General features: G+C 40.1%; 1 protein-coding gene across 1 annotated transcript; it reads right to left on the bottom strand.

Annotated features, from left to right (window-relative positions):
* Positions 1 to 996: 996 nt before the first annotated feature.
* Positions 997 to 14,218, bottom strand: clint1a (clathrin interactor 1a). Its single transcript, XM_067598814.1, has 12 exons — positions 14,019 to 14,218; positions 10,285 to 10,389; positions 9,211 to 9,307; positions 8,735 to 8,843; positions 8,122 to 8,286; positions 7,800 to 7,983; positions 7,032 to 7,251; positions 6,841 to 6,928; positions 6,174 to 6,239; positions 5,369 to 5,673; positions 3,482 to 3,692; positions 997 to 3,348 (listed from the first exon to the last, which is right to left on the bottom strand). The coding sequence occupies exons 1-12, from the start codon at positions 14,057 to 14,059 to the stop codon at positions 3,035 to 3,037; spliced, it is 1,905 nt and encodes a 634-aa protein (XP_067454915.1). The 5' UTR covers positions 14,060 to 14,218; the 3' UTR covers positions 997 to 3,034.
* Between the last annotated feature and the right edge of the window lie 2,076 nt (positions 14,219 to 16,294).

The raw sequence follows: 16,294 nt of genomic DNA, 5'->3' as shown, positions 1-16,294 counted from the left end.
CATTATGAATAATTGAGTTTGTGAAGCTAGAGATTGCAGATGGCACTCAAAAGCTGTCATTTGTCTTGACGTCTCAGATTGCTTTTACTCTTTAATGGGCACATTACCCATAAAAGCACAATTTACTGCATCTCATGGAAGATGTAAAGACTAAAGATGTCGCTGCTTTTTTTTTTTTTCTTTTTAAATGGCAGAGGTTACTTTTGGATGATGAGTGGCACAGAATGATTGTATGTTGTTGTAATGTTTCTGGGTCTGCACCAGAGCTTTTACATCACATTATTTTCACCTGTATCATCTTATTTTAGTTGAATTTCATCAGTAGACTGGAGAAAGTTTAACTGACCCTCTTTCCATATATTTATATGCCATAAATAGGACAAATTCTATCAGTAGCAGAGCTGTTGTTAAACTATATACTGTTACTTTCATATAATGTATCAGAATATTATTAGTGTAGCCCACTTAAGTCTTTCCTCTCCAGAGAGTGAAAACGGGGTCAAGTGTTTAATGCAAACCATGTTTTAGTCGTGTTTGTCACACCAGTGTGTTCCAACAAGCCTTCATGATTAAGAGGACAGTGCACTGGTGGTAAAGACACGGGCCACAATTAGACTGTGCAATCTTTCTCTTGGGTGTACTTCACCAGAGCACTCAGGCCAGCTCACTTTCTCACTGGAGAAACTGTAAATTTAATCAGTTGAATTAGAAATGAAGCATCTATGACACAAATTATCAGCATTTTAAAATTCAAATACCAACAGGATATGGATTTCTCCTTCAGCATTATCATTTATTAAGTATTCTTAGAAGTTTTGTTGCCCATTTCATCCTCTTGTCTTTACTTTATTACTTTAATCAACAGTGACGTTAACAAGCTCGTATCAACTCGATGTAATTTCAAAGTTGAGTGCGATGGCTTCACTTTTGCTGCATGAAGCTCTTTTGAATGAGGCTAATGACACAACATGCCAAATAACACACACCATTAACAAATCTCAATCAACTGTTTAATGTTGTAGATAAACAATCTCAATGTGTAAATCAAGTCAAAATGGGAATAATGCAAAAATTCATTTTCTCAGAGGATTTTCATTGCTTTTCTTTTCTTTTTTTTTTAAACATTTGCATATACTAGTGTTTCAGTAACAATCCCATCTTAGAGAAGATCAAAATAATTTGAAGTAGAAAACAAAAGGCATAAAATAACTTCTACTGTTAAATTACACAGCAACAGATTTTGGTCATTTTAATGCTTCAGACTCCGATGCAAGGCTACTATGTGTAAGCGTGCTGAGCCTCTTGAGCCCTTGGGAGAGAGGGAAAACACAACTTCAATTCTCTTGGGGGCTGCAGGATCCACTGCCTTCTCCTCTGGTCAGTGAATTATTTATCTCATCATTGACATTCCAAAAATGTCCAGTAAGCAAGATGTACTTATTATCAATCATTACAAGGGTGAGGAGGCAACCGTCAGCAGGCACTTGAACCACTGAAGATCAGCGGTTTGTATATCTAACAGATCAGTTAATCCGACTACTATAACATACTAGGTGTACACAAACTGCACCCCAACTGGTAAAAGTGCTTCCTCTCACACGAGATTCTGTACCTGATAAATTGCAAAACCTGGACTTGCGAACGCTTATGACAGCAACAGTGTTTTTCAAGAGTGCTGTTTTTAAAGTGTAACATTAATGAAAGTGAGAAGGCAGTATTTACTGGGACGCACCAGTGAACATTGAACACATAACAGATAAATGCATGATGCAATCTTAACAGTCTGCATTGACGCTTGAGGAATTAAGTTGAGCTCAGTACGTTTTCATCTCAGGTGTTTTTCGGAGCACTGAAGGTATCACTGGCCTGAAGAGATTAGGAGGATAGAAATGTGCAAGGGACAAACAAAACAGAATAAGTGAAATCATTTTTACAACTGCATTTGATATCTGTACAGACCAATACACTTGGCTTGAGGCACAAGTACAAACATACTGTATGTTTGTACATAGTACAGAAGCTACGTGCCGTAGCAGTCCTCAACACTGCACAGTCACATTGTCTCATTTAAAGAAGTTAGAACTGAAGAGGAGACAAAGGTCTTCCAGGCACTGCGCTATAATGGAAAAAAAAACAACCCTGTATGAGGCTTTTCTACCTACTGATTATCTCATTTGATGCAAACTGATTATACTTTTCTTCATAAGTAAAATATAGATATATATATACCAATAAGAAAGGCCACAAATGATGGTTATTAATGGAAAAACTCCACAAATTAATCAATAGCTTTCATGCCAAACACTCATTCGTTACTTTGTAGTACAGGCCACATTTGGAGTGTTTGGACGCTTATGTACAAAGAGAAGGTGTCAATGTGCTTCGTATAGGTCTTAATTCATATCAGGGTTGGTCTGTATGATACAACTCTTCACAATGTCACTGCCTCTCATATAGGAACTTCATAAGTTATTTGTAAGGCTTCAGATTTCTATTTACAGGCCAAAGGAAGAACGAGGACAAATAAGAGGTAACTTGACAGTCGTAAATGTACATTAGAAAGTTAAAATGGCTGATCATGTTATCAAAACTCATCATTCAGTAAAGTTACTGAGAAAGCATCTCAAAAAATTATGCAGCTACTGATATATATATATATTTTTTTGCTATTCTGGTGATTTCATTGATTGAGGTTATAAAAGCAAACACCCCTGATATTCTTGCAGAGGCACGCACTTCCTTCTTCTCACCGTCTCATAACTAACCAACAAGGCACACAATTAACAGTGCGTCTGCCTGACCGCCACCCCAGACTAGACAGATCATTGGTTCGAACAACAGACACACACATTCATTTAGATCCATATCACTACACAGCATTACTTTTAAAAATAAGGAGATTGCAGGGTGTTGGTATTATGATAGTTGACATTATTCAAGTACTCTTTGTTTGCAGCTCATAACAATCCTTCACCAATGGACGGAGAGAGAGAGAGACACCACGCCTCCTGATAATCTTTGCTCTCCAGCTCCATCACTTCCCAAAGTTGCCGAAGTCAGCAAAGGCATCCTGTTTGGGCTGTTGGACCATTGCAGGGTTCATCCCCATCCCCATCCCCATTCCCATAGCACCAGGCATGCCCATGGTCATACCTCCCTGTGGCATCCCCATGTTCATGCCCATCCCCATCATGCCCTGGTTGGGGGCCATCCCCATTCCCATCCCCATTCCCATTCCCATGCCAGCACCAGGGTGCATCATAGGATTTACGGGCGGTCTGACTGTTGTAGTTCCAAGGCTCATACTGGAAAATCCCTGGGAAAGCATGTTGGCAGGTGCTTGGTTGCCTGAAAACAACAGAAACAAATTCAATGAGTAAAAGTGCCAAATTTTTAAAATCACATTTGATTGACAGGGTGCTTTGAGGGGAGTGCCTGGCTACAGTGTCACCACTCATGCCAGATCTACAGCTTCTCTCACCATGTTGGAGGGTGTTGAGGCTGGGCTGGCTAGGCTTGGGGGCCTGCATGCCTGGGCCCAGGAAGTCCAGGCTGATGTTAACAGAGTGGTCTGACCAGGTGGAAGGGAGGGACGCTTTGGCTCCAGCACCCTGAGAAGCCACTCCCTGCTGCGCAGGCTGGAGGGGCTGCGCAGATTGCGGTTGTAGAGGGCCCCCCATGTTCTGGAGGGGCTGGCAAAGACAAAAAACAACAAGCACAGATTCAGCGTTAGTTAGAGTAACATACAGTTATAAGATGTGTAAAAGTTCTCACATTGAAACAAATGATGAAAAGATACAGTTTCAGGCCCTAAACCTTTAGCCTGACCCACTTAACCCTAATACTGTCAGTGAAAACTGCTACTGTCTTTTTCTGAACTCATTAAAACATACCCTTTAAAGTAACTAGACTAAAAGGGAGTGGTGGGTGTCTTTCTTTGTTTAAGTAGGTCAACAACCTTTTAACATGGAAATACAGTCGACATCCACAGGCTTTTGTTGGCTTTTTAATGTTTTTGTAACTCAAACCTGATTCTTCTCATTCTGTGTGTCAGTAACAGGAGGAGTGGGTGGTTAGTGGGTGGTCTCTGGGGGAGATGAGCATCTGGTGAGGCTGCATGTTAACCCTCTACCACCATCTTGTCCTCCATCTTTCAATCACATGAGGTATGTCTTTATCACAGACGCATACTGACTGTGGTCAAAAAACTGTAAACTGAGCAAATGTGTGGGGTTTTTTTGGTGCAAGAACAGTACTTGAGGTAAACGATGTCCTACATTTGTTTGATATTTATTTCCTGCTTCATGCATATGCATAAAAGAGACGGTTTTTGGTGTTTTTATGCCTGAATATTTCTCAAAGCACTTTTATTTGATGGCTGAGTCCAAATCAGCAGGTTTGAAGATTATAAACACCAACTTGATTAAAACCAGCACTCGACATTGGTTGAGTCTTGTGCTTGTTACAGCTGAAATTAAAAATAATTCAGATTGATGGCAAAACAATCTATATCTATACCCGAGAGATTTTATTGGTCAACACAAATAGTGTGTGTAAATGAGTGTAAAAATATTCCAAGCTTGATACCATGCAGATATGATGGCATTTGTGTATTCAAGGTAAAATTCTAACCATAATTTTTTCAAACTAATAAATCATTAATATATCCATAAACAAACAGATATATTTTCCATTGCTGGAAGCAGTGATCATACTCTGCTGCTGTCTTTTCATGGCTCCTCGGGTCATTATTGTCCTGAATAACAATGTCCATTCAAAACAAAGCCAGTGCACTGAAAGAAGTCCTTTTCACACATTTGTATTCCCACATGGAAATGAGGCATAAGCCTAGCAGTACCTTGGTTGAAGGTTGTGACAATTCAGCTTCAATATTGGTAAATGCACAATAAATACAGCATAGTCCACTAGAAATATAATATACCATAATGCACCTTTTCTAAATAACAAAAAGTGCATTTTTCTAAAATATATAGTATTTCTTAAAATACTGTCATTCATATATTACACACACACATATATATATATATATATATATATATATATATATATATATATATATATATATATATATATATATATATATATATATATATATATATATATATATACACACACATACATATACATATGCCTGTAAATCTGTAATATGATAATATTGACAGATAATATCAGCACTCTAATTTATCAGTCTAGCACTACAGAAACAAGTGTATGACTATTTTCCCACAGATTGTCTGCATGCACCTGCATCATTTATCTGCCCTTCATGACTCTTGTAATGGTATGTTTATCAATAAATTATTAAAAAAAAGGATGCGTGTGTATGTATGAGTGCAGTCATGCATACCTGTGACATAGACTGGGGCAGGACTGTGGTGCTCATGCTCTGTGTGCTGCTCATGCTAAAGTTTAGGCTCTGGGAGGAGGTGAGGGTCTGAGTTGGCCCCATCAAGTCAAACAGGTCTGCTGAGGCAGGACCTGAGGCTGGAGCTGACACTGGGGCAGGGGCGGGGGCAGTGGCAGGACCTGCTGTCATGGCTCCAAAAAGGTCATTTCCACTGGTGTCGACAGACTGAGCAGATGCTGGCATCTGACCTCCAGGGAAGGCATTCCACTCTCCAAAGTCTCCATTGCTGCTAGAGGCTGGTGCCGCTGCAACAAGAAAAGGAAAAAAGACAGTTGCATGAACGTCTGTTTGCGACCTGAACAGTGATGTTTGTATTGGGAGCTGTGTAAATAATTGCAAGGTTTGGCAAACAAAGGTCACACATGCAAATCTGAACCTGTTATTGCAATTAACAATAAACAGTTGAGTCTTCAGTGAGGCCAGTCTAGCTTTATCCAGAGCATTCTCAGTGACAACTGGTGCCATGTTTTAAATTTTCATTGAACTAGCTCTGCTTGTTGTCTGTCTCCCTCTCTCAATCTCTCTCAGCTTCCTCCACCCCCACCAACTTCTTCCTATGTCCCTGTCTCCTTGTCATCCATAACAGGAGTTGATGTGTGTCTGTTCTTGTTATGCAGAGCAGGTAGCAGGCTCCATATGGCCAGGGCTCCCTCCCAGCATCCCTCTGAATATTCTAGCAGTATGGCTACAACAGCACAGCACACACATGCACACACTATCAAAAAGAAAAGATCTTGAAACCAACCAGATCCCGAGGAGAGGCTGGCAGAAGCAGCAGATGAGGAGAAATCAGCAAATCCAGAGATCAGGTCTGCATTGAGAAATGGACATAAACAAGTCAGTTTCAAACAAGAGAGTTCCAGGTGTCATTCTAACATAGTTAGCATTCCTTCAGTGTCAGGAGTGTAGGAGGGAGAGGAGGGGTAGTGGCAGTGGATAGGTGGAGAAGACCGAACATCTGTTCAGCGCTCCCGCCCTCTCCATTCACCAGGGACTACTCCAAAAACATCTGGTGCACTTAGTTCTTATACATCAACTCCCTCCCCCGGCTGTCCCCAAAATCTGAAGCTAGCACCAGCAGCTGGGCACTGTGACTGCAAACAGAGTCTAGTCCTGTAGTCACTGTGAAGTTGTCTTTTTTGCACAATGCAATAACACTGAGAAAACTCAGTTATTCCTGGATTTATCAGTGGCTAGCTTCTTAGTCAAGAATATGCAACAATAAGACATATTTAGAGCTATTTTTGCTTTTGGGCAAAAACTAGCTGTTTCCAGTCTTTGTGCTAAGCTATACTTAACATTTCTTGGACCAATTTCTCTTCTGAAACCACAGAAATACAACCAATATCAATCTTCTCAGCTAACACAATTTCCCAAAATGTCAGTATGTCCTAAAGTTAGTTACACTGTACCTGTAGCAGCAGGCTGGCTAGGTGTTGTGTCCACCATTAGCAGGTCAGCTAGGCCGGCACTGGATGGCTGAGGGGCGGCTGACTGGGGCTGGAGTAGAGAACATACACAGAAGGATTAGGAGAAAGTGCATACATACCTACACCCACACCAATAAAATCTTATCTTATCTTGACTTATATTCTCTCACTACCTGTTTGGTGGTGGTGTCTGGGCTCTTGTCTCCTGTGTACTGGGCTGCAGCCCCCAAGTCCACTTTCCTAGATGGGACACCTCCTCTCTTCCGTGTTGCTGTAGTCTCTGTTGCTTGGACTATTTGTACACTCTTGGTGGTAACAGTCTCCTCTTCATCTTTGAACTCTTTACCTGATTGGCCATTGTGAGAGGAGCGGCCTCTGTCCTCCTCATTGTCACTGAGATAGAAAGACAACCAGTTTCATGAAAACACATGAAACACATTTTTCCCAGCAGACACAACATCTATCACAACTAACGGCACCTGGATCCAAACCCTGAGTGAAGCCTTGTTGTTATCTAGGCTATACAAAGACAAGCTCTTTTCTTTTGTACTTTTTCCTGTCTTTCTAGATATGAATCGCCTGATCCATATTTTTTACCATTAGGTTTACATGTATATTCATACCTAAACTGAAAAATACTGATGAAAGGTTTAGCTCAAAAATAAGAATTGTGTATTTCTTCTCTGATCATTATTGAAATAAAAGGTCCATTCACTGCTGTGTTTACAAGCACTGATGATATAAATACCATTTATAGGTCTTGGGTCTAGTTATTGTTAGTCCTTCTTTGAAAGGCTGTAAATCAGTTTGGGAGTGATCGCAAATTCCAATCTTTTTGAATTTTGGTGGTGGGGGCCATGATTTTGTTTATATTTGGAACATGGTTTGTGCCTTTAAGTTTAATATGGTGCAAAGCATAACATGATGACTCCTCCTCCTACCTAAATCGGTCTGGTGAGTCGTCTCTATCCTTCTTCCTAAACCTGCTGATGGTGTCGTCAATGGTGCTGCCGATTTTGTCGCTGATCTCTCCCAACTTCTCGCTGAAGGGGAACTGCCCTTTATTCCTTTCCCAGTCATCATCCCACTTTCCCCGGCTATCGCTGGAGTCATACCTGTCCCCCGCTGGAGGGAAAGAAATCAAAGCAACAGGATTAGGAGATAGAAGCAAGAGGCAGAGGACAGGGATTTGATCATAAAGCCAAATATTTTTGTTAAATGAATTGAGGGTGGTTTATATTACTTGCTCAACTGAGGACTTACAGTAACTTCTGTATCCCATGCTGTCAGAGGATACTCCAATGTATTTGTCTTTGGTCTTCTTTGCCTTTTTCCTTTCTTCCCTCAGCCTGTCATCATCCTGGACAAACTCCACCATCTCCTTCACCTTCTGACGTACATTCACGCCTTGGTCCTTCCCATTCTCATCTACAAAGAAACAAAAATTGAGATAATATACTTAATCAGTAATATTTGGTGCACACACAGAGTAAATATGAACATCTCCATACAGGGAAAGCTGAGTGTTCTTGCTTGTAAACAGAACCTTAAATACACACATGGTTTAGAAGGATAAAAGCAGCTTTAGGGGAGAGAGAGTGTGTGTGTGCGTGCGTGTGTTTTAAGGGTTTGTGGAATAAGCAGTGCTTAGGGCCTTCATCCACTCATTACAGCTCACACTGAAGCTTTTGTTAATACACATTCTGCCTAGAGAGAGCCTCACCTCATCAAAGCAGAACTTGAACATGAAAGTGATGAGGGATTGTGAGTGTTTTGTTTGACAAGCTTGTGCATACACTACTCCTCCAAAATGCAGAAGAAAAAATGTTATAGATGAGTGAAAAGATAGAGGGAAAACATCAGAACGACAGCTTACCTACGAAGTGGTAGCTTTCTAACGATCTCAGGTCATAGAGATGTTCTCTGGCACTGGTGACAACCCTCTCTGATCCGTTCCTGATTAGATGGGCCAGCAGTAGCAGGGACTACGAGTCAAACAAACAACAATTATAGCACAAGGTGATTAAACTTTGATGCCTATCTTGAATCTTGAGGGTTTTATGATTGTTTTTGCAAGCCAACTGCTCTTGTTTGTTAACTATTAACCAAATATAATTTCAATTACAACTTCCGTCTTGACTTAATATTCATTTCTCTTTCTTTTTAAAGCTTGTTGTTGATACCTGATTTTTGCCTCTAAGGGATGAGGATTTTTGGTTGAAGTTTAGTTGAAGTTAACAGATGGCAAATTTTTTTAAATGGTCACAAACTGTACGTAGTACTGAGGCCTTCAAGCCTTATGTCGTAATTGCATGCGTGTTTGTGGGATGTTGCAACAGTGCTGTGGCACACCTTGTAGACTCTCCTCCAGTTCTTCTTGTTGTCCCTCAGCATGCGGGCCCACAACATGTTCATCACCTCTGGAAACTGCTCATACATGAAGGTGGCTCTGATAACAGACACAGTCAGAGAAGAAAGGGAATGAGGGGGACACATTGCTTTTGGCGACAAAGGTTTTGATTTACAGTGCATGACAACCAATAATTCTATTGGTTTGTCCTTTAATAAATTAATTATAACCAAACAACCCCTTGAACTCTGCAGCTCCAGGAACTAAACTTAGGAAATGGGTACAACTGGTTTCTGCTGCACATTTGTGTTTCCACTGCATCTCAAGAAGGCAAGGATTAGCTAAATTAGGTCAATACAATATTAAAAAGTGACAGCTTGGTATAACTCATTTCTGTATGCAACGAGACAACAACAGTAAAATTGAAGAAGGTTGAAGTTATTGTTTTGTTCTCAGGAATTTTACAGTTATGCGGCTGTGATGTTTGAATTAATATAGGAAAGGAGAAGTGCAGAGGTGAAAAGAGAGACTGAAAGCAGGGCAGGACTGTTTCAAAAGTACCAAAAATCTCCTTTTCTGTTTTAGTATGTAACCACAATGAAACAATTACACAGTTAAGTTTCAGTCAGTTTTGTTTCGTCCACTCTCTCTAGTTGGCTACATAATCATTGTTTAAATGTCAATCACAACAACAACAGAAAACTTTCTCTCCCTTGTTGTAATAGTGATACTACAACCAGTGCTTGCAGCAGTTTGAATTAATTGTGTACACATGTAGAGGTTGAGAGACTTGTGTTCAGCACTGCCAACTCCCTCTCCAATAGTTACTGGCAGAAAAGTAATATGTTGGACACCTTAGGACTTTTGTGGGCAGGGACGATGGCCACAGAACCAAAACTTAAAATGGGTTCCTATGGTTGAAATGGACATTCATTTCCTAAGCTCCAAAAAATGTTCTTGGAAAAGTTCCTGAGGTCAAAAGGGGCTTTAAGATAATCTTTCTGCAGTTCGAATTTTATTTACAAATAACCTTGGTGCTTTTCAGTAGGACATGTTGTACAACACTGTGTTCTTACCTTGAAATTTCACTCATCAGTTGTCCTGATGGTCCCCAGGGGTCGTCATTGGTGGCCTCTCTGACTTTAGACTCCACCTCTGAGTAGTTCATCACCACGTTGGTTCTATACGGTAGGGTAAAAAAAAAAAAAATTCAAACATCACCTCCCATACTCTATGTCACATTTGGCTCTTCAGTTCAAAATATACTGCCTCCATTTTAACCACCAACATGGACGATAATAGATAAAGATACTCTCATTACAGCCACACCCATGTTCTTTAGCCTATAAAAAGGACAATAATACAATAGGTAGTGCTTGTGTGAGAGCGCTGCATCTAACCGATAGTAAAAACCAAAAACATGGGCCTAAACAAGCAAATGCAAAACTGCATCCAATATAAACACACAAATGAAGCCTAAAACGGCACTGAGTGAAACATAGCTGTACTCATTGTGGGTGAACTCTTGCCTGCTGACATTCTAAGAAGCTTGATAGAAAAGAAAAAAAAGGAACTCAAACAGGAAGAAACAGTATAGATGGCAGCTCTCTAATGATCTCAGGTTAATATAGAGTTGGTTTTCTATATCATTAGGCTTATCTATTTCATAAGGGATTATGGTAAAGAACAGAATAAACAGCTACACATGCACAATGTGTTCAACAAGGTTGGAAGGTTTGGTAGCTTGTGAGAATATTCAGAATCATGATGATTATACATAAACTAAGGAAAACCAAGCATTCGCCTATATCTATTCAATCAGACTACAAAAACCTACTGCTGCTTCTGGTAGGCTTGCAATATGTCCTCATATACAATGGAATAATCCTGATTAAAAAGGTTTGATAAAAAGAAGTTTGAGTTATTGAATAACTATTCAGTAATGAACATATAAATTGGTTATCCAGCTGATTTCTAAAATGTACTGCTCCCTGAAGAACAGTGTATCCACCACACATGCTCTGCTAAGTGTACATGTGTCGCCATTTTTTGTGGTTAGTGGCACTGGTGCATTTTCATTTTGGTGACTGTTAGTTCAGTATCTAACTGCCACACTAGACTACAGAAGTATTATCTATAACCAAACATGCATCTTATTTCAGATAATGAAATGAGCTACTATCAGAGCTTCAACCCAAACATGGTGAGGCAAAACATTTGAACCCTGGTCCTCCTCATCCCTTACTTACTACTGCCACATCAGCAATGAAATATACAGGGCCTGGAGAGCAGCATTGATTTGATGGTAGACTAAGCAGAGATACACCCTTTCTGTGGTTCTGGAGTCAGGCTGTATTACTACTCAAAGCTGTGGGATATGGTAACCACTCTGACATCATACTGTTTTTTGTAAAAAAAAAAAAAAAAAAATCAAGTCTATGCCAACAACCAAAAAAAAGTCAAATCTGTTTATAATCAACCCCTGAGTTGGACCATATGTTACAATAACTTTGTGTGCTAAGTTACCAGACAGACGTCAACCCTTCTCTTGTATCAAACTGAATTTCAAACTAGGTCCAGTCCAGCTTCATCTGTGTTTATCAACATGTCTTAGGATCAGGGTTCATTAAGATTAATTTAGGTTTCCAATTATTTTCTGTGCTTTGTTACTAACTGGATATATCTTGGGTCTCTCCAGATATGTTTAGGTATACTGCAAAATGCTTCATGTTTGCATGAATTACGATGAATAACAAGAGGTTACGATGCAACATCTTATCTTTTCTCAGTGGTGGGCCTTGTCCTAGATATCAGCCAGATAAAACGGAAGTTGTGTTACTCTTTCACAGTGACACACTATCACACACGATTTCCGTTTGACTGCTGTGGTGCTGTATCTGCCAAAAAATCCCTATGCAGTTAAACATGAACCCAATTGTATTTGATTCTTAATATATCTTATGATTTTGTTCAAAGACATTTTTAAAACAGGATAAAACATTTGCTTGCATGCCATGCCTCAGCAAAAACTTCACAGCGTAACCATACAACAGGAAATTATGCCACACAGTCAGTGTTACAGACAGCTTGTTAACACTTAAATGATAATTTATGTAGGTGTATGCAAAATTGTGACCTTTTATGAATCTCTTAAAGCACAGGCTCTTTCATGGGCCAATATTTCTACAGAAATAGGAAGAAAATTCACGGGGAAACTCCCATTTCCTTCAATATTAGAAACTCACACCCTTCATTCTTTCTTTCTGTTGGTCTGTCCACCTCTCTGTCTCTCTCTGGTTAAAGCAACCCATGATCCAAGGGGTCAAACTCCAGGGAGACAAGTGCATTCAGTAGCAACGCCTTCTTGGACAAACCTAAGAACATGCTATTGTCTGGGTCTACAAAATTTGCCAACGAACCTTTGAAGGGAAGAAAACTTGTGCAATAGCCTACCACAAACCTACCATACAGGACAGCATGCTCACTTTTAGTCAGCAGCTAGAAGTAAACCAGAGTCCAAGGCAAAACAAAACACGCACAATCCCCAAGGTGTTGCCCAAGTTCAGTGCTCGCATTACAACTGGTAAATTTAAGCTACCAAACTACTGCTGCTGCCCGGCAGCCTTGAACTGACACTGGAATCAAAACAATGCAAATGCTTGAGTTCACAGGCACCGAGGCCTCGCAGTATACTTTTATTACCTACTTTTTGTCAGATTATTTACATATAGCCTACCTGTTGCCTGACTAGTTTTATCTTAGGTTCAATGAAAACCAGGTGTTGGAAAGGTAAACAGTAGCAGATGTGTCGTAGTTCACCTTAAATAATTACTTACAGTTTAGCTGTTGGGCATAAACCAACAAGTTTCACAACACCGTTGTATCGATAGCATCTGATAACAAGTGCCGATATAGCTCTGTTGTTTATCCCGTTGTGTTTTATATCACAGTCAAATGATAGCTCTACAGGTCAAACAAGATGTCTACAGATTATTGTGTAATTATTGTATACTGCAGCTTGGATTTGCATGTTCATTGTTGCGGCAACGGTCTTTTGAAGAAGTCGCTACAACGTATTTTTCTCCTAATCTATTATAAGGTTTAGACATTTGCTCACACTGGAATCTAGTTTATGTTGTCTGACTAGTTCCACTTGACAAACAATCTAATGAAGGTCTAAAACAATTGTGTTGTGGCAGCAGGTAGTAACCCAACCATGTGTAAAGTTTAACCCCGACTTACAGTGTAGCTACAGTTAGGTGCCACTTAGCTACAAGTGGCATAACAATCATATCGAAGAGTAACGTATTTCCATAAGTGATGAAGTTTTCCTACAATATTTTTCATACAGTGGTGGCCGTGTAACGACTGTTCGTTAACGTAGAATGTTAAAACATTCCCTGCTAATTATTCAGCCCTGGAGCTGTCAAACTTGCTTAGCTGGCTAGCCTAGTCTGCTAGCTGCCTAGCCAGGAGGCTAAGTAATTAGCTTGTTAGCTTAGTGAGTTAGCCTGCACTGTCGGAGGAAACGTACAAACAACACGCTTAATTATCTCACAACAGTGCAAGTGTTATATCACATCAAAACATGAAAGACATGGCGAAATAAAAGCCACAAAGAAAGGGCACTCGTAGTAAGAGGAAATAGTATTTGTCAAAGTCAGCTACCTAACTCGCTAGTAGCATACAGGCTAGCTAACTTGTTAAAAGTGACGTGACGTCAAAGTTTTGGGTACGTGTCTCTTTCAAACAGGTGAACTCAACACACAAATAACACGAAATAGACGTAATATAGCTGGGCGATACTCACGCTTTGTCAACCAACTCCCTAACCTTCCACATGTTCAGCATCTTGGCTCTGTGAAAAAAGGGCTTTTCTGCCTCGGCAAAACCCTTTTACTCCAGACGAACACCGAAACCAAACGTTCAACTGTGGAAAGTAAACTCTTCACCTCTCTTTCAAGACAGGAGGCGCAAACGCACCACCAGGCAGACAGGAAAGGTTAGGTTACTACGGGAAATGTCCCTGTAACGTCATCAGAATTGCGTAAAGCAGCATTGGAGATGTAGTTTCTAATAAGTGTTGAAGTGCTGCCATTGATACGCTGAGTACATTACCTTTTTATAGGTATAGGGAAACTCACAGTTGCTGTCAACTTGTTACACAATTATAACTAATTGAGGGGAAATAAAAACAATAGAGAAAACCACCTGCAAGAGGAGTATTAAGATTGAATTGCTCACCATTTTTCTGAGGATCCACTGGAATCCCATATAAGGGCCCCTGGACGTCGGCCAGATTAGACAACATGTAAATTATTATGATTTTTTAAAAAGTCTACCAGTAAAGCCTAGAGGTAAAATGTGGTTTAGTGTAGCTCTTTACCAGTCAAAACATAGGTATTGTGGTTTATTTGTATGTTGATGATGCATAAAGTGACCATTTATCCAGCAGTCGAGTCAAGTCAGTTTTATTTGTATTGAACCTTTCATACACAATGGCATTTTAAAGTGCTTAACATCAGCATGAAAGCAATGCATCAACATCATAAAATCGTTTTAAGGCAAAGTTTAAAAAACATAGAAATACAGCAACCAAAAACGAACACCAAATCAAGCACACAAACAAACAAACAAACAACAACAACAAAAAAAAACAATAAAAAGCTGAAAAACAGTTGTCCAGTCATTTTCTTACTTGATAAGAAATTGTCTAGACATAAACCTGGGAAAACAGAAAGGTTTTAAGTTTTCATTTAAATGTGGAAACAGTAGTTGCTGCTTTCAAGTCATCTGGTAGTTTGTTCCAAATAGAGCTAGGGCACATCTATAACAATTTATTCACATGTGTATATTTGATTATTTGATATAGGCTCTATGTGTGTTGATTTTCAGTACATGTTGGGATTTCACTCACACACCGTTTCTCGCTCTCCATTGTAAAACTAAACCCTAAGATTTTGGTCCAAATGTGCTTCAGCCTGCCCAAAACTGTAGCCTACATGATAGTGAGCAGGTCACCACCCTGTGTGCTCTAGGTCCTTCCTCATCTGGCATTCAGGCATGCTACAATGACCCAGTGATGTTGTGTGACAGGCCAGGCAGGGCACTGGCTGTTTGTGTCAATCCAGATCAATCACTCCCTCTTCTGGATGGACAACGTCATCAACGCTCAGAAAGGTCACAAGCTAGGCCTGATGTGGTGAGCAGGTAGGTCAGCATGGCGAGTGAACACCCTTGACTGACTGTCATCTTAAATATAGACATGATGGGCTTCTAGGAGTAATCTTATGAAGATAAATTGGTATTCAGTGATTAATTTATGTAAAGGAAGAATGAAATTACTTGCAGTAGTTGTTTTGTCTGCCTTGAAATATACTTCTGATTCTCATGTGACTGAGTGTATACAGAAAAGTATTAAGACTTTTTTGTTGTATTGATTGATATTGCGATGGGCAAGATAAGCCCTCAGACGCCCTACATCTGACAGGGTCTCTATTCTCTAATGATACGTGTAAATACGGCCCACGGCTTACACTTCTATTGGAGAGCAGGAAGAAACAACACAATAGCCAAAATACAACCCATTTGAGAAAAAAACAACAAGAAACAGCACTTAACGGCCCAGAATGCACTGCACCCAAGGGAGCAACCTCAATTACTGTTACACGTCCGAAGAGGAGAACTCTGGGAGAAGTGATTGCTGAGATGGAAATGGCTGTGTGTGTGTGTGTATGTGTGTGTGTGTTTGTGCATGTCTGAGTATGTTTGTGTGTGAGGAAGGATAGAAAGGCACTCAGTAAAAAAGATCTTTCAGAAACACTTTGCCTCGGTGACGTTGACGCGAGCTGTTGATTGACATGCACTTCTCGACAGAAACTAGAGCTATCAACCTATCTGCCACGCATTAAGAATGGCATGGTCCTCGGGGAGGGGCCTAAGTGGTAAATGATGTTGCTCAAGACACTCTCTGTCAACAGTGTGTGTGTGTGTGTGTATTTGTGAGTGAGTGCTGAGGATGGCAAAGTATTCAATCAAAGACTTGATTGAAAAACCCCTGTGTCCTTAAAGATCAGAATTCTGTAT

The sequence above is a fragment of the Thunnus thynnus genome, chromosome 9, assembly GCF_963924715.1.
Source record: "Thunnus thynnus chromosome 9, fThuThy2.1, whole genome shotgun sequence".
NCBI classification, from domain to species: Eukaryota; Metazoa; Chordata; class Actinopteri; order Scombriformes; family Scombridae; genus Thunnus; species Thunnus thynnus.
This window is presented reverse-complemented; position numbering and strand designations above follow the sequence as displayed.